At 49.2% G+C, this 25647-nt stretch overlaps 1 protein-coding gene across 10 annotated transcripts in view; it reads right to left on the reverse strand.

Annotated features, from left to right (window-relative positions):
* HUWE1 (HECT, UBA and WWE domain containing E3 ubiquitin protein ligase 1) overlaps positions 1–25647 on the reverse strand; it is a 1403674-nt gene that overhangs the window by 562841 nt on the left and 815186 nt on the right. For all 10 annotated transcript variants that reach the window (XM_069209338.1, XM_069209335.1, XM_069209339.1 and 7 more), the window contains 2 exons: positions 7832–7974; positions 118–175 (listed from right to left, as the gene is read on the reverse strand). In XM_069209338.1, the coding sequence (XP_069065439.1) occupies positions 118–175; positions 7832–7974 (201 nt within the window). The remainder of the gene's footprint in view (positions 1–117; positions 176–7831; positions 7975–25647) is intronic.

Below are 25647 nucleotides of genomic sequence, written 5' to 3' on the forward strand. Positions count from 1 at the left end.
TACCATCTACATTTACTTATTCCCTAGCTCTCTGGTCTTACACACCTAACCACCTACGTTTGGTCTTGATTCTACAAAGTGTGCAACCGCATCCCTCAAAGAAGTCACTTTTCTTACCTGTTCCCTCATCTCGCTCTAGAAGTTCATCAATAAGATCTTCCAGTTCATTCTCCACCTAAAATCCAAAAGAATGAACAAGAGCAGATCCAGAATGAGCAAACCACGAATGATTATCAAATAAAAGACATTTGTTTTATTCTGAAAAATGTGTCACATTTCTGTTTCAGGTCTCAACAAATCTAATTGCACATATTTGCATTCTTACTCTCACCTTCAAAAGTGATTACAAAACAAACTTAATATTCAAAATCCTGCTAGATACTCCTTGACCCACTTCTGGCACTCTAAGCATGGCATTGTCATAGACAATTAGGGCTTAACGGATGTGCTTCAGAATTCACTAAACTGTTGCTGCTGTGGAATACTAAATAAATCAAATCATGTTTAAGCATTTTGCTAACTCAACTTAAGCTGAGGACTTAAAGTACAAGTTACTTACCTTTGGTAACGAAACATCTGGTAGAGACATTCTAGGTGCAGATTCCTTACCTTTGAATTTTTCCCCAGGCGTCAGACTGGATCTGGAGATTTTTTCTTCGAGCAATACCCTTGTGCATCGGTAGGTGGCATTCATTGGTCAACTCCGCAGGCGTCGTAGTCGCAGTGATGACATCGGGAGTAGTACATAGATGACACCCTCACACAGTGACGTCAGTTTCTTTTAACTACTTTCCACGCCACAGCGCAGAGCCGCTAAAAACACTGAGATTGGTGCGCCAGAGCTAAGGACCTGAAAGGGGAATCCCTGTCCCTAGAAACCAGTTCGCAAGCGGGGTGGATGGGTGGACAGTAAGGAATCTGCAACCAGAATATGTCTCTACCAGATATTTTGTTACCAAAGGTAAGTAACTTGTACATCTGATAGACTTCTAGTTGCAGATTGCTTACCTTAGAATAGATACCCAAGCAATGCCATCCTCTGTGGTGGGCTGCGAACCAAGATCATACTAGAAAGTCCTGCAGGACCGAACGACCAAAGTAGCTGTCTCGACGGACCTGACCATCCCGGCAGTAATGCTTAGCAAACGTGTGCAGGGATGCCCATGTAAGCTGCCTGACAGATATCTAGGACAGGAACGCTGGGTGCTAACAGAGGAAGTAGCAGTTGCTCTGGTTTTAATGAGCACGCAAGCCTTCAGGAGGTTGCTTTTTTGCCAAAGCGTAGCACATTTTGATGCAAAGAAGCACCATCAAGAGATGGTACGCTTTTGCACCGCCTTCCAGTTCTTCGCACCCACATAGCCAACAAAGTTGATAGTCCACCCGCACATCTTGAGTACGATTGAGGTAGAACGCCAATACTCTTTTTGGGTCCAGAAGGAGTCTCTCCTCCTCATGGGAAGGATGTGGGGGTGCGTAGAAGGTAGGCAAAGTGATGGACCACCTTAGGAAGGAAGGAAGCTCTAGTGCGTAACACCACTTGGTCAGGGTGTACAGACAACTATGGAGGCTTTGAAGAAAGGGCCTGAAGCTCACTCACTCATGAGCAGATGTGATAGCGAACAGAAAGACAGTTTTGAATGTGAGAAGCCGCAAGGGACAATTATGGATTGGCTCAAAGGGGGTACACATCAAATAAGTAAATACAAAATTAAGAACCCATTGAGGCATGATAAATGGAGTGGTAGGAAGTAAGTGGTGAGCCCTTTTAAGAACCTACTCACAATAGGAGATTTAAAAAGTGAGGGCTGATCAGGTAGCCTAAGAAAGGAGGAAATGCCCGACAAATACCGTTTAAGGGTGCCCAAAGCAGAGCCCTGCTGGGCCAAAGAAAGAATGAACAAAAGAACCTCTGACAGAGGGGCAGAAAGGGGATCAACAGATTTGTTGGTACACCATGCCACAAATGTATTCCATTGACAGTTGTATACAGTTTTAGTTGATGGACGCCTGGCTGACAAGATAACATTGCCGACTTCGAGTTGAAAGGCAAATGCCGTTGTAAGGAAATGCCTCCTTGGCATGGTAACCCCCTGACTTTTTGCCTTTGCTGATGCCAAGTTATGATTTGAAAGTGTGCTGGGACCCTGCTAACCAGGCCCCAGCACCAGTGTTCTTTCCCTAACCTGTACTTTTGTATCCACAATTGGCACACCCTGGCATCCAAATAAGTCCATGTAAATGGTACCCCTGGTACCAAGGGCCCTGATGCAGGGAAGGTCTCTAAGGGCTGCAGCATATCTTATGCCACCCTGGGGACCCCTCACTCAGCACAGACACACTGCTTACCAGCTTGTGTGTGCTGGTGAGGACAAAACGAGTAAGTCGACATGGCACTCCCCTCAGGGTGCCATGCCAACCACACACTTCCTATGCAGTATAGATAAGTCACCCCTCTAGCAGGCCTTACAGCCCTAAGGCAGGGTGCACTATACCATAGGTGAGGGCATAAGTGCATGAGCACTATGCCCCTACAGTGTCTAAGCATAACTTTAGACATTGTAAGTGCAGGGTAGCCATAAGAGTATATGGGCTGGGAGTTTGTCAAACAAATTCCACAGTTCCATAATGGCTACACTGAAATATGGCAAGTCTGGTATCAAACTTCTCAGCACAATAAATGCACACTGATGCCAGTGTGGAATTTATTGTAAAATGCACCAAGAGGGCATCTTAGAGATGCCCCCTGAATACCAATTCAACTTCTAGTGTGGGGCTGACCAGTTTCTGCCAGCCTGCCACAACCAGATGACTTGCTGGCCACATGGGGAGAGTGCCTTTGTCACTCTGTGGCCAGGAACAACACCTGTACTGGGTGGAAGTGCTTCTCACCTCCCCCTGCAGGAACTAACACCTGGCGATGAGCTCAAAGGCTCACCCTTTTGTTAAAGCTCCCCAGGGCATCCCAGCTAGTGGAGATGCCCGCCCATCTGGCCACCGCCCCTACTTTTAGTGGCAAGGCTGGAGGAGATCATTAGAAAAACAAGGAGGAGTCACCCACCAGTCAGGACAGCCCCCAAGGTGCCCTGAGCTGAGGTGACCCCTGCCTTTAGAAATCCTCTATCTTAGTTTTGGAGGATTCCCCCAATAGGATTAGTGATGTGCCCCCCTCCCCTCTGGGATGAGGCACAAAGAGGGTGTAGCCACCCTCCAGGACAGTAGCCATTGGCTACTGCTTCCCAGACTTAAACACACCCCTAACTTTAGTATTTAGGGGCACCCCAGAACCAAGGAAATCAGATTCCTGCAACCTGAACCAAGAAGGACTGCTGACCTGAAAGCCCAGCAGAGACGACGGAGACAACTGCTTTGGCCCCAGCCCTACCGGCCTGTCTCCTGACTCGAAAACCTGCATCAGCGACGCATCCGAAAAGGAACACCGACCTCTGAAGCCTCAGAGGACTGCCCTGAATCAAACGACCAAGAAACTCCAGTGAGCAGGTGCTCTGCTCAACAAACAGCAACAATATTGCAACTTTTAAATGTCTTCACTCGCAGAGACTTCACCCTCTGCACCCGATCGAGATTCAGAGAACCAACACCACGGAGGACTCCCAGGCAACTGTGACCCCGTGAGTAGCTCGAGACGACCCCCTTGGACCCACACAGCGATGCATGCAGAGAATCCAGAGGCTCCCTCTGGACCACGACTGCCTGTAACAAGGGACCCTACGCCTGGACCAAGCACTGCACTCGCAGCCCCCAGGACTAGAAGGAACCGAACCTCAGTGCAGGAGTGACCTCCCGACGACCCTCCGCCTAGTCCAGTCGGTGGCTGCCCCGAGAAACCCCCCTGTGCCCTGCCTGCACCGCTAGAGTGACCCCTGGGTCCCTCCATTAAATCCAAAACAAAATCAGACGCCTGCTTTGCACACTGCACCCGGCCACCCCTGTGCCGCTGAGGGTGTGTTGTATGTGCCTACTTGTGTCCCCCCCAGTGCTCTACAAAACTCCCCTGGTCTGCCCCCCCCGAGGACACGGGTACTTACCTGTTGGCAGAATGGAACTGGAGTACCCCTGTTCTCCATAGGCACTTAAGTGTTTTGGGCACCTCTATGACCTCTGCACCTGACCAGCCCTGAGCTGCTGGTGTGGTAACTTTGTGGTTGCCCTGAACCCCCAACAGTGGGCTGCCTATGCCCAGGAGCTGAGACTTAAGTGCTTTACTCACCTATTACTTACCTCCCCCAGGAACTGTTGATTTTTGCACTGTGTCCACTTTTAAAATAGCTTATTGCCATTTTATAAAAAACTGTATACGATATTGCTCTAATTCAAAGTTCCTAACTTACCTGTGTGGAGTCCCTTGCATTTTATGTATTTACTTCTAATCTTGAACTTGTGGGTCTAAAAATAAATTAGGAAAATATATTTTCTATATAAAAACCTATTGGCTGGATTTGTCTGAGTGTGTGTTCCTCATTTATTGCCTGTGTGTATGTACAACAAATGCTTAACACTACCCTCTGATAAGCCTACTGCCCGACCACACTACCACAAAATAGAGCATTATAAGTATCTAATTTTGCCACTATCTTACCTCTAAGGGGAACCCTTGGACTCTGTGCACACTATCTCTCACTTTGAGATAGTATATACAAAGCCAACTTCATACAGCTAGGAAGAGGACCGCCTGCTGGTCACTCCTGCACTGGAGGTTGGTTCCTCTCGGTCCTGGGGGATGCAGGTGCAGTGCTGGGTCTAGGCATCGGGTTTCCTGTTACCAGGCAGTTGCGGTCAGTGGGAGCCTCTGGATCCTCTCTGCAGGTGTCGCTGTGGGGGTGCAGGGTGTCATCTCAGGTTACTCACGAGGTCGCAGTTGCATGGGAGTCCTCTCTGCAGTGTTGGTTCTCTGGAGCTGGGGGCGTTGGGTGCAGTGTGTTAAGTCTCACGCTTCCAGTGGGAAGAGTGAGTTCTTTAAAAGTTGCTTCTTTCTTGCAAATATGTTGCTGTTGGTTAACAGTGGTCAACACTGCCGCTATTCGTGGGAGTTTCTTGATCCTTCGGTTTCAGGGCAGTCCTGAGTCCTCAGAGGTTGCTGGTCCCTGTCGGATGCGTCGCTGATTGCAGGTTTTCGAAGTTGGAGACAGGCCAGTAGGGCTGGGGCCAAGTCAGTTGTCATCTGTCGTCTCTGCAGGGCTTTCAGGTCAGCAGTCCTCCTAGTTGTAGGATGCAGGAATCTGATTTCTTGGGTTCTGGGTCGCCCCTAAATACTAAATATAGGGGTGTGTTTAGGTCAGGAGGGCAGCAGCCAATGGCTATTGTCCTGGAGGGTGGCTATACTCTTTGTGCCTCCTCCTTGAGGGCATATCCCTAATCATATTGGGGGACTCCTTAAAACTCAAGATGGAGGATTTCTAAAGGAAGGGGTCACCTCAGCTCAGGACACCTTAGGCTGTCCTGACGGGTGGGTGACGACTCCTTGTTTTTCTCATTATCTCCTCTAGCCTTGCCGCAAAAAGTGTGGGCAGTGGCCGGAGGGGTGGGCATCTCCATTAGCTGGGATGCCCTAGGGTGCTTTAACAAAAGGCATGAGCCTTTGAGGCACACTGCCAGGTGTTACAGTTCCTGCAGGGGAAGGCGAGAAGCACCTCCACCCAGTACAGGCTTTGTTCCTGGCCACAGAGTGACAAAAGCACTCTCCCCATGTGGCCAGAAACTCGTCTGATTGTGGTAGGCTGGCAGAAACTGGTCAGCCTAGCACTAGGAGTCGGACTGCTATTCAGGGTGCATCTCTAAGATGCTCTCTGGGTGCATTTCACAATAAATCCCACACTGGCATCAGTGTGCATTTATTGTGCTGAGAAGTTTGATACCAAACTTCCCAGTTTTCAGTGTAGCCATTATGGAACTGTGGAGTTCGTGTTTGACAAACTCCCAGACATTATACTCTTTATGGCAACCCTGCACTTACAATGTCTAAGGTTTTGCTTAGACACTGTAGGGGCATAGAGCTCCTGCACATATGCCCTCACCTGTGGTATAGTGCACCCTGCCTTAGGGCTGTAAGGCCTGCTAGAGGGGTGACATACCTATGCCACAGGCAGTGTGAGGTTGGCATGGCACCCTGAGGGGAGTGCCATGTCTACTTAGTCTTTTTCTCCCCACCAGTACACACAAGCTGGCAAGCAGTGTGTATGTGCTGCGTGAGGGCTCCCCAGGGTGGCATAAGACATGCTGCAGCCCTTCGAGACCTTCCGTGGCATCAGGGCCCTAGGAACCAGGGGTACCATTTACAAGGGACTTATCTGAGTTCCAGGGCTCTGCCAATTGTGGAAGCAAAGGTACAGTTTAGGGAAAGAACACTGGTGCTGGGGCCTGGTTAGCAGGGTCCCAGCACACTTTCAATCAAAACTTAGCATCAGCAAAGCAAAAACTCAGAGGGTAACCATGCCAAGGAGGCATTTCCTTACAAGGGGTCAGTGGGCAGTAGCCAATGGCTACTGTCCCTGGCGGTGGCTACTCCCTACCTGTGCTCACTTCCTTTTGGGAAGGGGCACATTCCTAACCCTATTGGCTATCCTCCTCATGATGGAGGAGTCTGCAAGGAGGGGGGCCACCTCAGCTCTGGGCTCATGCAGCTATGTCCTCACCTGTGGCATAGTTCACCCTGCCTTAGGGCTGAAAGGCCCGCTAGAGGGAAGACTTACCTATGTCACAGGCAGTGGTTTGTGGGTATGGTACCCAGAAAAGGGTGCCATGTAGACTTTACCTTTTTCTCCCCACCAAGAGACACAATCTGCAATGGCAGAGTGCATGTATTTCCTGATGGGTCCCTTAGGGGGGCACAATACATGTGGAAGCCCCTAGAGGCCCTACCTGGCCACAGAGCCCTTGGTACCACGGGTACCTTTGACAAGTTACTTAGCTGTGTGCCAATTGTGGAAGCAATGGTACAGTTTAGGGAAAGAACACACGTGCTGGGGCTTGGTAAGCAAGATACGAGCACACAGTCAAGTAAGCGTCCGATACAAGGCAAAAAATGCTCTTCTTTGGGTAGTGTGGTTGAGCACTTAGGCATATAAGAGGATAGTGCTAAGCATCTAAGGCACACAGTCGTACAGAAAGTGAGACTATAAAGAAATCGGAAACCAATTTATAAAAATAACACGTGGTACCATTTACTAGGGACATAAAGAGGAGCTAAAGGGCCTGGTCAGTTGGGGATCAAGAGACCAGAAGTCTTGTTTTGGTGAAGGAACAGTAGCACTGGGGACCTGGTTAGCAGAAGCCCAGTGCACTCAAGTCAAAGTTGTATGAAAAACCCAAGCAAAGCGTGGGTGAGTGAGTGAGTTTTGGGGGGGTATTACTGCAACCAGAACTTGGCTTCCTATAAGCTTACAAAAGTTAAGACAAAGGGTAAACCCCAAACAATCATGGCGTAAACATTGAGCCTAACCCAAGCTTTTCTACAAGAAAATATACATGTTACAATCTATGTACAATAAGGAGAACAGTGCCATAGCAGAGATGTTAAGAGGGCTGCACAAACAAATCGATTAACAGGCTTTTGCCAGAGTTGCACAGGTCTCAGAAACACCTTAACTGCTGATGTAATTTAAGTGCAATGCTGGTGGCGCACTGAGTGTTGTATTTCATTTTGTGGACGTTTGCAGCAATACTTCATCTTTCTCCTCCAGTTCTCTTTTAACTGACACCACTGAATGTTTTTAACAGTGGAGCAGTGATAAATACAAATTTCCCTCCAACCAGACGATTTCAAATAGGGAGTTTGGCTTGTTAGTCTGTACAGCGGGGAATCTCCTCTCACCTGCATCTCCTGTGTAGTGAGGACTTCAGGCTGCCCAGCAATCACAACTGCATCTGATTCTCCTTCACCATCCATGATGTCTCCGTCTGCCACCTCTGCCTGGGCTACATCCTCTTCATGCACTTCAACTTCACCTACCTCCTCTGCAACAACAAACATCAGACGTAAACCAGTACCTCCACAGACACAAACTACACACTGATGAAACTGGAGTAAAGGCCTATGCCAAATCAATTTCTAATCAGTAGGTGAATCAAAAGAGTCCTCAAATGAAGCTTCAAAGACCTATGAGCTAGAATGAGTGGGGCCCTGTCCACATCTAGTTACCAGGAAACAGTCACCAAGCGAATGCATCGAAGAGAGATACCAATGCCATTCACAATAACCGAGGTATCTACATTCAAAATTGGGACAAAAGTGATTTCTGTCTCACATTATGTTGGCATAACCTGATCTCTAAATGTTACTATTCAAATAGATGCAGTGAAAATAAGCTACTTGTCTATTTTCTAAAAAGATGAAAACATTTAAAACTGCCAGATACAATAAAGAAGAAAATGACTTACTTACCAGAACTACAGTTCTCCAGTATTGCTATCTTTCATAGATTCACACTGTAGGAAAGTGCAATTTTTCTAGAATAGTTACCCCCACTTTTTGTCTGATGTCAGTGTGTTTGGACTGTAGTTCACTGGGATCCTCCTAATCGGGACCCCAGAGACTCTGCTCTCGCCCCTAAATTTGGTTGTTGATAAACTTTTTAAACCCACAATTGGCTGTATATGGTACCTAGACAACCAGGGCATTGGTACACCAGGGGTCCCCCATGGATTGCAACATCTATTGTGCCACCCATTGGAGCCCATGTAAGCTGTGTCTGCAGGTCTGCCATTGCAGCCTGTGTGAAATAGTGCATGCACTCTTTCAGCACCGAACCTGGTAACTGCACTTAGACACTGTAAAGTCACCCCTCTGGTAGGTCCTTCAGCCCAAGGGTAGGGTGCATGTCCCTAAGAGTGAAGATATCCCTGCATGATTCATGGACTCATCTTAAGGTATGTAGTGGAAACTGGTCAACACGAGTGGTCCAACTACATAATGGCTTCTCTGAACCTAGGAATGTCTGGTATCAGACATGTTCGAATCATTCCACTACACCGATTCCAGAGTTACTTGCGAGATACCATGTACTCTGGGAGTTCCTTAGAGGATCCCCCAGTTCAGCCTATGCAGTCTTAGGGGGGTCTAGCTGCCAGCCCACGCTGCTGCTGATCCCAGGCACTGTGCTGCCCTCTTACTGGTGAGCTAGGCTGGCGAAGCAGAACCAAGGATTTCCTGCGAGGGAGAAAGGTGACCACCTCTCCCTGTGTATTAGGTGTTTAAGGGCTGGGGTGGCCTCGGAGCACCAGACTGCTTCGAAGGGCACATTTGGTGCCCTCCTTGCATAATCCGGTGTGCACCAGTTCAGGAACTGCTGGTTCCTGCTCTGGGGCAAAACTACACAAAATGATAGGGGGAGTGACTACCCTCCATCCAGCTACTCCTCTACGAAGGTGCACATGGGTCTGCCAGATGGCCCCTTGATTCTGCCATCTTGGAAACAAAATGAGCAGTGGCCCCTGAGAGCATATGACTGGTTAGGTCAGGTAGAATACGTCCCTGACCCCATCTGATAGGAGGGTCACTTCAGAGAGTGACCAACCCCCTTTCAGAGTTACATAAGGGCTCCCCCATGGGTGGGTCCTCAGATTTGTCAAGCAAGACTCTCCAAGGAACTCTCTGCAATACATCTTCGGCTTCTGGCCTCTGAAACTGCTGCTGGTCTGCTCTGGAAGCGAAACAAATCTGCTTCTAGTGGGAAGGCTCCCAATGCAAGATTGTTTCTCCAAATCCAGCAAGAATACTGTGCTTTTTCCAGGGTCAAAAGGGCTCTGTTTGCACCAGGAAGCACAAAGGAATATCCCTTGGCGTGAAGGAGTCACTCCCCTGTAACCACAGGCACCTCAAGACGTCATCAACCGGCTGGTTGGTTCTGCTGTTCCACGAACAACAAAAAGCTCTGATTCACAGGTGGCGAGTCTATGGCTTCCTCGGTGTCCTGCTTGTCTTCTTGCCAACTTGGGAGACTGTGGGCCTCTGCTCCTGCCACTGGACTGGAATCCCTCTGTACTGTGACTGCTGCACTGGCCAAGGCTTGTTGACTCTTATTCCAGGAGATCTTAAGGCACCAAGTAGGCCCGGCCTCCAGCACTCTGCAAATCAAAGATCAGCCCCTGCCCTGAGACGTGGGACTTCTGTTTTGTTGGGGTGGTGAGGCTTCCTTGTGACCCCTTGTGTCCATCCCCTATGGGTCACTCGTGGGGGCTCCATCGACTTCTGCTGGCTTTCATGTGCTGAGGGCTAGCCCTGACTACCCCTCCTGGACACTGCTGGTCTCCAAAACTTTGCAAATACTTCTTCAGCTCCTCCCTGCATTTGCCAGTGCTTGTTGGTGATCTTGCTGGTCACTGACCGTCCTGCAATCCGGTGACTGTTGAGGGACAGCTCGTAAGCGGCTCCTGGATACTGCAGCTGGACTTCTTCCACTGACTTGCAGGAACTTCACCTTCAGGAGGGTGGGCATTGCCACCTGCAACACCTGGGCACCTCCCAAGGGTGCTGGACCCTGTCCCCTTCCTTTGCAGGCCTTCCACGTCTGCAATCCATCCCTGGGTTCCCCCAGCCTCGTCCATGGGTCGTGACGGCAGCTGGGAAATTCAAGGCTTCCACTGAGTTCAGAGAGGTCCCTTCTCCCCTCTGCATCTGGGTCGCTGGTGTAGGTACTCCTGTCTGTAGAAAGTCACTTTTTGGCATGGTTGCTGCCACTTTTTGCCTGCTGTCAGTATGCTTTGACTGTTTTCACTGGGATCCTGCTAAACACCATATAAGCCCCTAACATATGGTATCCAGGGCATTAGGGCAACCGGCGTTTCCCTAGGGCTGCAGCATGTATTGTGCCATCCATGGGAGCCCATACAAAATGTGTCTGCAGCCCTGCAATTGCAGTCTGCGTTAAAAGGGGCATGCACCCTTTCACTACAGGTCACTAAGTCAATCCTATGGTAGCACATCCTAGGCCAAAGGTCAGGGTGCAGGTACCTGTGTGTGAGGGCACCCCTGCATGAGCTGAGGTGTCCCTATGAACTTCAGCTCCATTGCACTGAACTTTGTAAGTGCGGGGAAGCTATTTTACCAGTGTACTGGACACAGGTCACTCTCTACCTGTGGTCCAGCTACAGAATGGTAACTCTGAACCTGGGCATGTTTGATATCAAACATGTCGGAATCATACTCCAATATTAACTCCAGTATTGGTAGCATGATTCCATGCACTCGGAGGTTCCTTAGAGGACCCCCCAATATTGCTCTTACCAGTCCCATTTGCAGCCTGTGCTGCTGCAGACCCTAAGGCAGGTTTCTGCCCTCCTGCTGCTTGATCAGCTCAAGGAGGGGAAGGCAGGACAAAGGATGTCCTGTGGGAGAGGGAGGCAACACCCTCTCCCTTGGAAATAGGTGTTACAAGGCTTGGGAGGGTTAGCCTCCAAAAGTCCTTGACTTCTTTTGAAGGGCAAATTTGGTGCCCTCCTTGCATAATCCTGTTTGCACCAGTCCAGGCACCCCAAGTCCCTGCTCTGGCACAAAAATGAAAGGGGAGTGACCACTCCCTGCCCATCACCACACCAGGGGTGGCGCCCATAACTCCTCCAGGTGACCACTTGATTTTGCCATCTTGGAAACCAGATGTGCAGAGGCCCCTGTGAGCATGTGGTTGGTCAGGACAGGTGGCTGACATCAGTGACCCCCTCTGATAGGCCAACCTTCAGACTGACCAATCCCCCTGATATGACTATTTAGGGACTCCCTTGCAGGTGGGTCCCCAGATTTGGCGTGAAAGGCTCCATCAGAAATCCTCTGCATCGACCTCTTCTGTTCCTGGCCACCGGAACCGCTGCTAGACCTCACAGGAACCCAACAACCCTGTAACTCCGGAGACTACATCGCCTTGCAACATGGTTTCTCCGGCTCCTTCCAGCAATTGCAACATTTCCACAGCTGGGCATCCTCTGGGGGACGGTAAGATCAGCTGCCCCAAAGAATCAAGCATCTCGCTTGGCGTGAAGGAGTCACTACCCTCCATTGTAGAAAAGTATCATCTTGCGTGGCATGCTACCCCCATATTTTCACTGTATGTATGTTGTTTTAGTCCTTGTGTCACTGGGACCCTGCCAGGCAGGGCACCAGTGCTCATAGTATGTGCCCTGTATGTGTTCCCTGTATGGTACCTAACTATCAATGTGGCTCTGCTAACCAGAACCTCAGTGTTTATGCTCTCTCTGCTTTCCAAATTTGTCACTGCAGGTTTGTGATTTACCAATTCACATTGGCATACTGGTACACCCATATAATTCCCTTGTATATGGTACTGAGGTACCCAGGGTATTGGGGTTCTAGGAGATCCCTATGGGCTGCAGCATTTCTTTTGCCACCCATAGGGAGCTCTGACAATTCTCACACAGGCCTGCCATTGCAGCCTGAGTGAAATAACGTCCACGTTATTTCACAGCCATTTACCACTGCACATAAGTAACTTATAAAGTCACCTATATGTCTAACCTTCAATTAGTGAAGGTTGGGTGCCAAGTTACTTAGTGTGTGGGCACCCTGGCACTAGCCAAGGTGCCCCCACATCGTTCAGGGCTAATTCCCCGGACTTTGTGAGTGCGGGGACACCATTACACGTGTGCACTATACATAGGTCACTATGTATGTATAGCGTCACAATGGTAACTCCGAACATGGCCATGTAACATGTCTAAGATCAAGGAATTGTCACCCCAATACCATTCTGGTACTGGGGGGACAATTCCATGATCCCCCGGGTCTCAAGCACAGAACCCGGGTACTGCCAAACTGCCTTTCTGGGGTTTCCACTGCAGCTGCTGCCAACCCCATAGACCGGTTTCAGCCCTCCTGGGGTCCAGGCAGCCCTGGTCCAGGAAGGCAGAACAAAGGATTTCCTCTGAGAGAGGGTGTTACACCCTCTCCCTTTGGAAATAGGTGTGAAGGGCTGGGGAGTAGCCTCCCCCACCCTCTGGAAATGCTTTGATGGGCACAGATGGTGCCCATCTCTGCATAAGCCAGTCTACACCGGTTCAGGGATCCCCCAGCCTTGCTCTGGCGCGAAACTGGACAAAGGAAAGGGGAGTGACCACTCCCCTGACCTGTACCTCCCAGGGGAGGTGCCCAAAGCTCCTCCAGTGTGTCCCAGACCTCTGCCATCTTGGCAACAGAGGTGTTGCTGGCACACTGGACTGCTCTGAGTGGCCAATGCCAGCAGGTGACGTCAGAGGCTCCTTCTGATAGGCTCTTACCTGTCTTGGTAGCCAAACCTCCTTTTCTGGCTATTTAGGGTCTCTGCTTTGGGGAATTCTTCAGATAACGAATGCAAGAGCTCACCAGAGTTCCTCTGCATTTCCCTCTTCGACTTCTACCAAGGATCGACCGCTGACTGCTCCAGGACGCCTGCAAAACCGCAACAAAGAAGCAAGATGACTACTAGCAACATTGTAGCGCCTAATCCTGCCGGCTTTCTCGACTGTTTGCAGGTGGTGCATGCTCGAGGGGTAGCCTGCCTTCACCCTGCACCAGAAGCTCAGAAGAAATCTCCTGTGGGTCGACGGAATCTTCCCCCTGCTAACGCAGGCACCAAAAGACTGCTTCAACGGTCCTCTGGGTCCCCTCTCAACCTGACGAGCATGGTCCCTGGAACACAGCAACTCTGTCCAAGTGTGTAGGAAGTTGGCTCTGTATGTACTATTTCGAAGTAAGAAATAGCATGCACAGAGTCCAAGGGTTCCCCTTTGAGGTAAGATAGTGGCAAAAAGAATTCTAAAGCTCTATTGTGTGGTAGTGTGGTCGAGCAGTAGGCTTATCAGAGGTAGTGTTAACATTTGTTGTACACACAGGCAATAAATGAGGAACACACACTCAGACAATTCTAGGCCAATAAGTTGTTATGTAGAAAATGAAAATGTCACTTACCCAGTGTACATCTGTTCGTGGCATCAGTCGCAGTAGATTCGCATGTTCTGCAATAGCTCGCCATCTGGTGTTGGGCCGGAGTGTTACAAGTTGTTTTTCTTCGAAGAAGTCTTTCGAGTCACGGGACCGAGTGACTCCTCCTTTTGTCTCCATTGCGCATGGGCGTCGACTCCATCTTCGATTGTTTTTCCCCGCAGAGGGTGAGGTAGGAGTTGAATTGTAGTAATAGTGCCCATGCAATGGAGTGACTAAGTATGCACCTATTTAAGGTTGAGATGATACATATATAAATAATTGAAGGTAACTTCCAAACTGCTACAGGCTCCCGGGGAGGCGGGTGGGCACATGCGAATCTACTGCGACTGATGCCACGAACAGATGTACACTGGGTAAGTGACATTTTCAGTTCGATGGCATCTGTCGCTGTAGATACGCATGTTCTGCATAGACTAGTAAGCAGTTATTTCCCCAAAAGCGGTGGATCAGCCTGTAGGAGTGGAAGTAGTCTGAAATAATGTTCTTAATACAGCTTGACCTACTGTGGCTTGTTGTGCGGATAACACGTCTACACAGTAGTGCTTGGTGAATGTGTGAGGCGTAGACCATGTGGCTGCCTTACATATTTCTTGCATTGGGATGTTTCCTAGAAAGGCCATGGTAGCACCTTTCTTTCTGGTTGAGTGTGCCCTTGGTGTAATGGGCAGCTGTCGTTTAGCTTTAAGGTAGCAGATTTGGATGCATTTAACTATCCATCTGGCTATACCTTGTTTTGAAATTGGGTTTCCTGCATGAGGTTTTTGAAAGGCAATAAAGAGTTGTTTAGTCTTTCTGATGTTTTTTGTTCTGTCAATGTAATACATCAATGCTCTTTTGACATCTAATGTATGTAGTGCCCTTTCAGCTACGGTATCTGGCTGTGGAAAGAACACTGGAAGTTCCACTGTTTGATTTAGATGGAACGGTGAAATAACCTTTGGCAAAAATTTAGGATTGGTCCTTAGGACGACTTTATTTTTGTGTAGTTGTATAAAAGGTTCCTGTATTGTAAACGCCTGAATCTCGCTTACTCTTCTTAGGGAAGTAATGGCGATGAGAAATGCCACCTTCCAGGTTAGGAACTGTATGTCGCAGGAGTGCATGGGTTCAAAAGGTGGACCCATAAGTCTAGTTAGGACAACATTTAGGTTCCATGAAGGAACAGGTAGTGTTCTTGGTGGTATAATTCTTCTAAGGCCCTCCATGAATGCTTTAATGACTGGTATCCTATATAGGGAAGTTGAATAGGTAGTCTGCAGGTATGCAGATATTGCTGCAAGGTGTATTTTAATGGAAGAGAAAGCTAGGTTAGATTTTTGTAAGTGAAGCAAGTAACCCACTACATGTTCTGGAGTTGTGTGTAATGGTTGTATTTGATTAATATGGCAGTAGCAAACAAACCTCTTCCATTTACTTGCATAGCAGTGCCTGGTGGATGGCCTTCTGGCTTGTTTTATGACTTCCATACATTCTTGGGTAAGTTGTAAGTGCCCGAATTCTAGGATTTCAGGAGCCAGATTGCTAGATTCAGCGATGCAGGATCTGGGTGTCTGATCTTTTGGTTGTGCTGTGTCAACAGATCTGGCCTGTTGGGCAATTTGATGCAGGGTACCACTGATAGGTCTAGCAGCGTTGTGTACCAGGGTTGCCTTGCCCAAGTTGGTGCTATCAATATGAGTTTGAGTTTGCTTTGACTGAGTTTGTTTACCAGGTAAGGAAGGAGAGGGAGAGGAGGAAAAGCGTAAGCAAATATCCCTGACCAGTTCATCCATAGGGCATGGCCTTGGGATTGTTTGTGTGGGTATCTGGATGCGAAGTTTTGGCATTTTGCGTTCTCCCTTGTCGCAAACAAGTCTATCTGAGGTGTTCCCCAGAGTTTGAAATAAGTGTTCAGAATTTGGGGGTGAATTTCCCATTCGTGGACCTGTTGATGATCTCGAGAGAGATTGTCTGCGAGTTGATTTTGGATCCCTGGTATAAACTGTGCTATTAGGCGAATTTGGTTGTGAATTGCCCAATGCCAAATTTTTTGTGATAGCAGGCTTAACTGCGTGGAGTGCGTCCCCCCCTGCTTGTTTAGATAATACATTGTTGTCATGTTGTCTGTTTTGACGAGAATGTATTTGTGAACTATTATTGGTTGGAAAGCTTTTAGTGCTTGAAAAACTGCTAGAAGTTCTAGGTGATTGATATGCAGTTTTGTTTGATGTACGTTCCATTGTCCTTGTATGCTGTGTTGATCGAGGTGTGCTCCCCACCCTGTCATGGAAGCATCTGTTGTTATTACGTATTGTGGCACTGGGTCTTGGAAAGGCCGCCCCTTGTTTAAATTTATGTTGTTCCACCACAGAAGCGAGAGGTAAGTTTGGCGGTCTATTAACACCAGATCTAGAAGGTGACCCTGTGCTTGAGACCACTGTGATGCTAGGCATTGTTGTAAGGGCCTCATGTGCAGTCTTGCGTTTGGGACAATGGCTATGCATGAAGACATCATGCCTAGGAGTTATAATACCATCTTTGCCTGTATCTTTTGTGTTGGATACATGCGTTGTATGATGGTGTTGAAATTTAGAATTCTTTGTGGACTTGGAGTGGCTACTCCCTTTGATGTGTCTATTATGGCTCCTAGGTATTGTTGTACCTTGCGCGGCAGAATGTTGGATTTTGTAAAGTTGACGGTGAACCCAAGTTTGAAGAGGGTTTGTATGATCTGATTTGTGTGATTTGAGCACTGTATGAACGAATGGGCCTTGATTAGCCAGTCGTCCAAATATGGGAACACATGTATTTGCTGCCTTCTTATGTGTGCAGCGACTACCGCTAGACATTTGGTAAAGACTCTTGGTGCGGTTGTTAATCCGAAAGGCAGTACCTTGAATTGGTAATGTATTCCTTTGAATACAAACCTTAGGTATTTCCTGTGCGATGGGTGTATTGGTAGATGGAAATAAGCATCCTTGAGGTCTAAAGTTGCCATGTAGTCGTGTAGTTTTAGCAATGGCAATACTTCTTGTAGTGTGACCATGTGGAAGTGGTCTGATTTGATGAAAGTGTTCACTACTCTGAGGTCTAGGATTGGTCTCAGTGTTTTGTCCTTCTTTGGTATCAGAAAGTACAGTGAGTAAACTCCTGTGTTTATTTGTGTGGTTGGCACTAATTCGATTGCATTATTTTGCAATAGTGCCTGCACTTCTATCTCCAGGAGATTGGAATGGTGTGTTGTTAAATTTTGTGCTTTTGGTGGTATGTTTGGAGGGAATTGTAGAAATTCTATGCAATAACCATGTTGGATAATTGCTAGAACCCAAGTGTCTGTAGTGATTTTCTCCCATGCTTTGTAATAATGACCTATTCTTCCCCCCACTGGTGTTGTGTGGAGGGGGTGAGTGACATGTGAGTCACTGTTTAGTAGTAGGGGTTTTGGGGCTTTGAAATCTTCCTCTATTTCTAGGGAATTGCCCTCCTCTATATTGTCCCCGAAAACCTCCTCTATACTGTCCCTGGTAACTGGACGGTGTTGCTTGTGAGGTGCTGGCTTGTGTGCTTTGACCCCGAAACCCCCCTCGAAAGGGCGTTTTACGGAATGTGCTGTAATTCCCTCTGCTCTGCGGGGAGTAGAGTGCGCCCATGGCTTTGGCAGTGTCCGTATCTTTTTTGAGTTTCTCAATCGCTGTGTCCACTTCTGGACCGAACAGTTCTTTTTCATTAAAAGGCATATTGAGAACTGCTTGTTGAATCTCTGGTTTAAATCCAGACGTTCGGAGCCATGCATGCCTTCTGATAGTTACAGATGTATTAATTGTCCGTGCAGCTGTATCTGCAGCGTCCATGGAGGAGCGTATCTGGTTGTTGGAGATGGTCTGTCCCTCCTCAACCACTTGTTTTGCCCTATTTTGTAAGTCCTTGGGCAGATGTTCAATGAGATGTTGCATCTCGTCCCAGTGGGCTCTGTCATAGCGCGCAAGTAGTGCCTGGGAGTTCGCGATGCGCCACTGGTTTGCAGCTTGTGCTGCGACTCTTTTACCAGCTGCATCGAACTTGCGGCTTTCTTTATCTGGGGGTGGTGCATCTCCAGATGTGTGAGAGTTGGCCCTTTTCCTAGCTGCTCCTACAACGACAGAGTCTGGTGGCAGCTGTGTAGTGATGAAAACCGGGTCCGTAGGAGGCGCCTTATACTTTTTTTCCACCCTTGGTGTGATTGCTCTACTTTTGACCGGCTCCTTAAAGATGTCTTTTGCGTGCCGGAGCATACCAGGGAGCATAGGCAGGCTTTGGTATGAGCTGTGGGTGGAGGAGAGTGTGTTGAACAAGAAATCATCCTCGACCTGTTCTGAGTGGAGGCTTACGTTGTGGAATTGTGCTGCTCTAGCCACCACTTGAGAGTACGCAGTGCTGTCCTCTGGTGGAGATGGCTTGGTAGGGTATGCCTCCGGACTGTTATCTGACACTGGGGCGTCGTATAGGTCCCATGCGTCCTGATCTTGGTCACCCTGGCTCATGGTGGTGTGAGCTGGGGAGTGTGATGGAGTTTGTGCTGGTGAAACGTTAATCACGGGCGGAGGAGAGGGTGGTGGGGTAACTCTTTTCACCACTTTTGGTTGTGGTGTTTGTTCCGTCTGGAACTCCAACCTTCTCTTTCTCCTAATGGGGGGAAGGGTGCTTATTTTTCCTGTCCCCTGCTGAATGAAGATACGCTTTTGCGTATGGTCCACATCAGTTGCTTGTAGCTCTTCCTCAAACCTATGCTTCTGCATTTGGGAGGTTAGCGAGTGCTCTTCTGTATAAGAGCCTGAAGCTGGGTCGCTTGCAGTTTGTTTCGGCATCGAAACTTTGTCTGCGTGTTTTTTCGGCTCCGAGGTGACTTTTTTCCTTTTCGGGGCCGAAACCTCTCGGCGTCGATCTGTTTCGGTGCCGCTGTCTCGGCGTCGAGCCGTGTCCACACCGGCATCTCGGTGTCGAGGCTTGTCTCCAGCACTTTCTCGGTCCCGAGAAGGCTGCGTGCCGGTGTCTCGACCGGAGTCGGACGATCTCGGCACTGTTTGGGCCTTTTTCGGTGCCGACGGTCGGTCACCGAATTTATGGGTCGAGCCATGGCCTGGTGGCAGTGGCGTCCCCTGGGCCTTGTAAATGTTCCTCTGAGTGGATTTCGACGTCTTACTCACGGTTTGTGTATCATCGAATCCTTCGGAGTCTGAGTCTTGGATCGAGAAGGTACCTTCCTCTTCCTGTTCCTCGAACTCCCGTTGGGCTGTCGGTGCGGACGCCATCTGAAGTCTTCTGGCTCGACGGTCTCGGAGTGTTTTTCGGGACCGGAACGCACGACAGGCCTCGCAGGTGTCTTCGCTGTGCTCAGGTGACAGGCACAGGTTGCAGACCAAGTGTTGGTCTGTGTAGGGGTATTTATTGTGGCATTTGGGGCAGAAACGGAACGGGGTCCGTTCCATCGGCGTTCTTCAGCACGCGGTCGGGCCGACCAGGCCCCGACGGAGGATCGAAAAACTACCCCGAAGGGCACCGGAGCTCTTCGATCTTCGATGCGGTGTGGAATCTAAGTACGCCGATCCCGAACGCAACAATACCGACAAAAATCTTCTGAAATTAGCTAATTTTCCGTTCCGAAACTCGGAGCGACAGGAACACGTCCGAACCCGATGGCGGAAAAAAAACAATCGAAGATGGAGTCGACGCCCATGCGCAATGGAGACAAAAGGAGGAGTCACTCGGTCCCGTGACTCGAAAGACTTCTTCGAAGAAAAACAACTTGTAACACTCCGGCCCAACACCAGATGGCGAGCTATTGCAGAACATGCGTATCTACAGCGACAGATGCCATCGAACATATATTTTCTTAGTTTATTTTAAGAACCACAGGTTCAAGATTTACAAGTGATTCTTCAAATGAAAGGTATTTCACTCAGGTATCTTAGGAACTTTCAATCAACACAATATCATGTACAGTTTTAGCAAAAATGGCAATAAGCTATTTTAAAACTAGACACTTAGTGTTCCTGGGGGAAGTAAATATTGGTTAGTTTTGCAGGTAAGTAACACACCTACAGGGTTCAAAGTTAGGTCCAAAGTAGCCCACCGTTGGGGGTTCAGGGCAACCTAAAAGTTACCACACCAGCAGCTCAGAGCCGGTCAGGTGCAGAGGTCAAAGTGGTGCCCAAAACGCATAGGCTTCAATGGAGAAGGGGGTGCCCCGGTTCCAGTCTGCCAGCAGGTAAGTACCTGTGTCTTCGGAGTGCAGACCAGGGGGGTTTTGTAGGGCACTTTGGGGGGGGGGGGGGGGGGCACAAGTCAGCACAAAAAGTACACCCTCAGCGGCACGGGGGCGGCCGGGTGTAGTGTGCTAACAGGTGTCGGGTTTGCAATGGAGTTCAATGGGGGACCCAGGGGTCTCTTCAGCAAAGCAGGCAGGCAAGGGGGGGCTCCTCGGGGTAGCCACCACCTGGGCAAGGGAGAGGGCCACATGGGGGGGGGGGGGGGTGGTGCTTCTGCACTGGAGGTCGGGTCCTTCAGGTCCTGGGGGCTGATGGTGCAGTGTCTATCAGGCGTCGGGTTCTTAGAAGCAGGCAGTCGTGGTCAGGGGGAGCATCTGTATTCCCTCTGTAGGCATCACTGTGGGGTCAGCTCTGGCTACTCACGGGCTCACAGTCGCCAGGGAGTCCTCCCTGTAGTGTTCTTTCTCCGCAGGTCGAGCCGGGGGCGTCGGGTGCAGAGTGCAAAGTCTCCCGCTTCCGGCGGGAAACTTGTGGTCTTTAAAAGTTGCTTCTTTGTTGCAAAGATGTTTCTTCTTTGGAGCAGAGCCGCTGTCCTCGGGAGTTCTTGGTCCTTTTAGATGCAGGGTAGTCCTCTGAGGCTTCAGAGGTCGCTGGACCCTGTGGAACGAGTCGCTGTTGCAGTTTTTCTTGAAGTGGGGAGACAAGCCGGTAGGGCTGGGGCCAAAGCAGTTGGTGTCTCCGTCTTCTCTGCAGGGCTTTCCGGTCAGCAGTCCTCCTTCGTCTTCAGGTTGCAGGAATCTATCTTGCTAGGTTCTGGGAGCCCCTAAATACTCAATTTAGGGGTGTGTTTAGGTCTGGGGGGTTAGTAGCCAATGGCTACTAGCCCTGAGGAGATGGGGGCACATCCCTAATCCTATTGGGGGAATCCTCCATCTGCAAGATGGAGGATTTCTAAAAGTCAGTCACCTCAGCTCAGGGCACCTTAGGGGTTGTCATGACTGGCCAGTGACGACTCCTTGTTTTTTTCATTATTTCCTCCGGCCTTGCAGCCAAAAGTGGGGGCAGGCATCTCCACTAGCTGGAATGCCCTGGGGTGCAGTAACAAAGGGGGTGAGCCTTTGAGGCTCACCGCCAGGTGTTACAGTTCCTGCAGGGGGAGGTGAGAAGCACCTCCACCCAGTACGGGCTTTGTTCCTAGCCACAGAGTGACAAAGGCACTCTTCCCCATGTGGCCAGCAACATGTCTGGTGTGTGGCAGGCTGGCAAAACTAGTCAGCCCGCACTGGAAGTCGGGTATGTTTTCAGGGGGCATCTCTAAGATGCCCTCTGGGGTGTATTTCACAATAAAATGTACAATGGCATAAATGAACGAGTTACTTACCTTCGGTAACGACTTTTCTGGTGGATACATTAGCTACCTGTGGATTCCTCACCTCATGAATACTCCCATGGCGCCAGCATTCTACGGAAATCTTCTTACTAGTCTCTGCACGTCGACGAGGACGTCACTGTCTTGCACGCGACGCCGTCTGACGTCATACAGGCAATAAGAGGTCCTCGACGACGTGCGGACGTCAGTACCAATCATTTTTTACGTGCATGAGAACAACCAGGCAATGCAATGAAAGAACAAAGCAACATCCATTATATTGTAAAAATACACCACATTGTATGAATAACTGTAAATCTTTTTATGTACATATATATATATATATATATAAAACTCTCTCTCTTAAAATATATACACACACCAAGTATATACATAAAGATATATACACATATACCCATATATATATAAATATATTATATATATACATCTATTGCACCCTCAAAGACCAAGAGGAGCACACTCAAGGATTACTTGGCAAGACCATAAAGGCAACGGGGAGGCGGGTGGGACCGTGAGGAATCCACAGGTAGCTAATGTATCCACCAGAAAAGTCGTTACCGAAGGTAAGTAACTCGTTCTTCTGATGGATACAACTACCTGTGGATTCCTCACCTCATGAATAGAGTCCCAAAGCAGTACCACGCCCGGCGGTGGGTGCCTAAATGGTCAAACCAAGAAAACCTGCAGCACTGACCGTGCAAAATGGCCGTCCCTTCTAACCTCAGAATCTAAACAGTAATGTTTTGCAAAAGTGTGAAGGGACGACCAAGTTGCGGCCTTGCAGATGTCGACCACAGGAACACCTCTGGCTAAGGCCGAAGTGGCCGACTTAGCTCTGGTGGAATGAGCTCTAATGCCCTCAGGAGGATCCTTCTTTGCCAAAGAGTAACATATTTTAATGCAAAGAACAACCCACCTGAATAGTGTTCTCTTGTGGACTGCCTTTCCTCTCCTCTTGCCCACGTATCCAATAAACAGCTGATCCTCCAGCCTGAAATCGTTTGTTCTATCGATAAAGAAGCTCAACGCTCTCTTTGGGTCCAGACGGTGCAGTCTTTCTTCCTCTTTGGAAGGATGAGGCGGAGGATAGAACGTGGACAAAGTAATTGCCTGAGCCAAATGGAAGGGTGAAACAACCTTCGGGAGGAAAGCAGCCTTGGTCCTCAACACCACCTTATCCCCATAAAAAGTTGTATAAGGGGGTTTTACTGATAAGGCCTGCAACTCACTCACTCTCCTTGCTGATGTTATAGCTATCAGGAAGACTGTTTTTAAAACCAAATACCTCAAGGGGCAAGAATGCATAGGTTCAAAAGGGGACCCCATAAGGAAAGTCAGGACTAAGGACAAATCCCATTGCGGCATAACGAATGGCTTTGGAGGATATTGATTTAGAAGACCTTTCAAGAATCTGATAACAATAGGGGATTTAAATAAAGATGGTTGGTCTGGAAGACATATGAAGGCTGACAAGGCCGATAAATAACCTTTAATGGTAGCCACTGCACAACCTTTCTGCGCCAGAGATAGAGCAAAAGACAAAACGTCCGATAGATGAGCATGTAAAGGATCAATCTGCCTCTCTCCACACCACGCAACAAATTTAGACCACCTATTAGCGTAGATAGATTTAGTGGAGTGTCGCCTGGCCGCTAATATAACATCCACTACCTCAGGCGGGAGAGAGAAGGAACTTAGGTTGCCCCGTTCAATCTCCAGGCATGTAGGTGCAGACTCTGGAGGTTGGGGTGTAGAACCTGCCCCTGCGACTGTGAGAGGAGGTCTGCCCTGAAAGGGAGACGGAGCGGCGGGCACGTTGAGAGTTGGAGAAGGTCGGAGTACCACACCCTCCTTGGCCAATCCGGAGCTATTAAGATTACTAGAGCCCGGTCTTGGCGAATCTTCCTCAATACTCGAGGAATCAAGGGTATGGGAGGAAACGCGTAAAGCAACTGGCCGCACCAGGTCATTTGAAACGCGTCCCCCAACGCTTCCTGCATCGGATACTGAAGGCTGCAGAACAACGGACAATGCGCGTTCTCTCGAGTGGCGAACAGATCTACCCGAGGAAACCCCCACTTCTGGAAGATTAAACGGACTTGATCTGGATGGAGACGCCACTCATGGTCTGCCGAGAAGTGGCGACTGAGACTGTCCGCACGCACGTTCAAGACTCCGGCCAGATGGTTTGCTATCAAGCAAATCCGATGGTCCTTTGCCCAGGACCATAGTCGAAGAGCTTCTCTGCAGAGAAGGTACGACCCCACTCCTCCCTGCTTGTTTATGTACCACATCGTGGTAGTATTGTCCGTTAGGACCTGTACCGACTGACCACGAAGGGAAGGGAGGAAGGCCTTGAGAGCCAGACGTACAGCCCGTAACTCTAACAGATTGATGTGAAAAATCTGTTCCTCTGGAGACCAAAGACCTTTGATCTCCAGATCCCCCAGATGAGCTCCCCACCCTACAGTGGAAGCATCCGTTATGACTGTGGCCACTGGTGGCGACTGCTGGAACGGCTTTCCTTGTGAAAGATTGTTGCTTGCAATCCACCACTTCAAATCCACAGCAGCATCTCTGGAGATCTTGACAGTACCCTCTAGATCCCCTCTGTGTTGAGACCACTGCCTTCGGAGGCACCACTGAAGAGCCCTCATGTGCCAGCGAGCATGCGTGACCAACAGAATGCAGGAGGCAAAAAGACCGAGCAGACGAAGGACCTTGAGGACTGGAACTACCGCTCCATTTCGAAACATTGGAACCAAATCCTGAATATCTTGAATCCGCTGAGGCGGAGGAAAGGCCCGACCCAATGTTGTATCCAGTACTGCCCCTATGAACAGGAGGCGCTGAGAGGGCTCCAGGTGAGATTTGGGCTCGTTCACCGAAAAGCCCAGGACGAACAACAACTGGGTTGTTGACTGCAGATGACGCAACACAAGCTCCGGGGACTTGGCTTTGATCAACCAATCGTCCAAGTAAGGGAATACTGCTATCCCCTTCCTTCTGAGCTCTGCCGCAACCACCGACATCACCTTCGTGAAGACTCGAGTTGCTGAAGTAAGACCAAACGGAAGGACCGCAAACTGGTAGTGTTGCGATCCCACCACAAACCGGAGATACTTCCTGTAAGGAAATGCCTCCTTGGCATGGTTGCCCCCTGACTTTTTTGCCTTTGCTGATGCTATGTTTACAATTGAAAGTGTGCTGAGGCCTGCTAACCAGGCCCCAGCACCAGTGTTCTTTCCCTAACCTGTACTTTTGTATCCACAATTGGCAGACCCTGGCATCCAGATAAGTCCCTTGTAACTGGTACTTCTAGTACCAAGGGCCCTGATGCCAAGGAAGGTCTCTGAGGGCTGCAACATGTCTTATGCCACCCTGGAGACCTCTCACTCAGCACAGACACACTGCTTGCCAGCTTGTGTGTGCTAGTGAGGACAAAACGAGTAAGTCGACATGGCACTCCCCTCAGGGTGCCATGCCAGCCTCTCACTGCCTATGCAGTATAGGTAAGCCACCCCTCTAGCAGGCCTTACAGCCCTAAGGCAGGGTGCACTATACCATAGGTGAGGGTACCAGTGCATGAGCATGGTACCCCTACAGTGTCTAAACAAAACCTTAGACATTGTAAGTGCAGGGTAGCCATAAGAGTATATGGTCTGGGAGTCTGTCAAACACGAACTCCACAGCACCATAATGGCTACACTGAAAACTGGGAAGTTTGGTATCAAACTTCTCAGCACAATAAATGCACACTGATGCCAGTGTACCTTTTATTATAAAATACACCCCAGAGGGCACCTTAGAGGTGCCCCCTGAAACTTAACCGACTATCTGTGTAGGCTGACTAGTTTTAGCAGCCTGCCACAAACCGAGACATGTTGCTGGCCCCATGGGGAGAGTGCCTTTGTCACTCTGAGGCCAGTAACAAAGCCTGCACTGGGTGGAGATGCTAACACCTCCCCCAGGCAGGAATTGTCACACCTGGCGGTGAGCCTCAAAGGCTCACCTCCTTTGTGCCAACCCAGCAGGACACTCCAGCTAGTGGAGTTGCCCGCCCCCTCCGGCCAGGCCCCACTTTT

Source organism: Pleurodeles waltl, chromosome 10 (assembly GCF_031143425.1).
Source record: "Pleurodeles waltl isolate 20211129_DDA chromosome 10, aPleWal1.hap1.20221129, whole genome shotgun sequence".
Classification (NCBI taxonomy): domain Eukaryota; kingdom Metazoa; phylum Chordata; class Amphibia; order Caudata; family Salamandridae; genus Pleurodeles; species Pleurodeles waltl.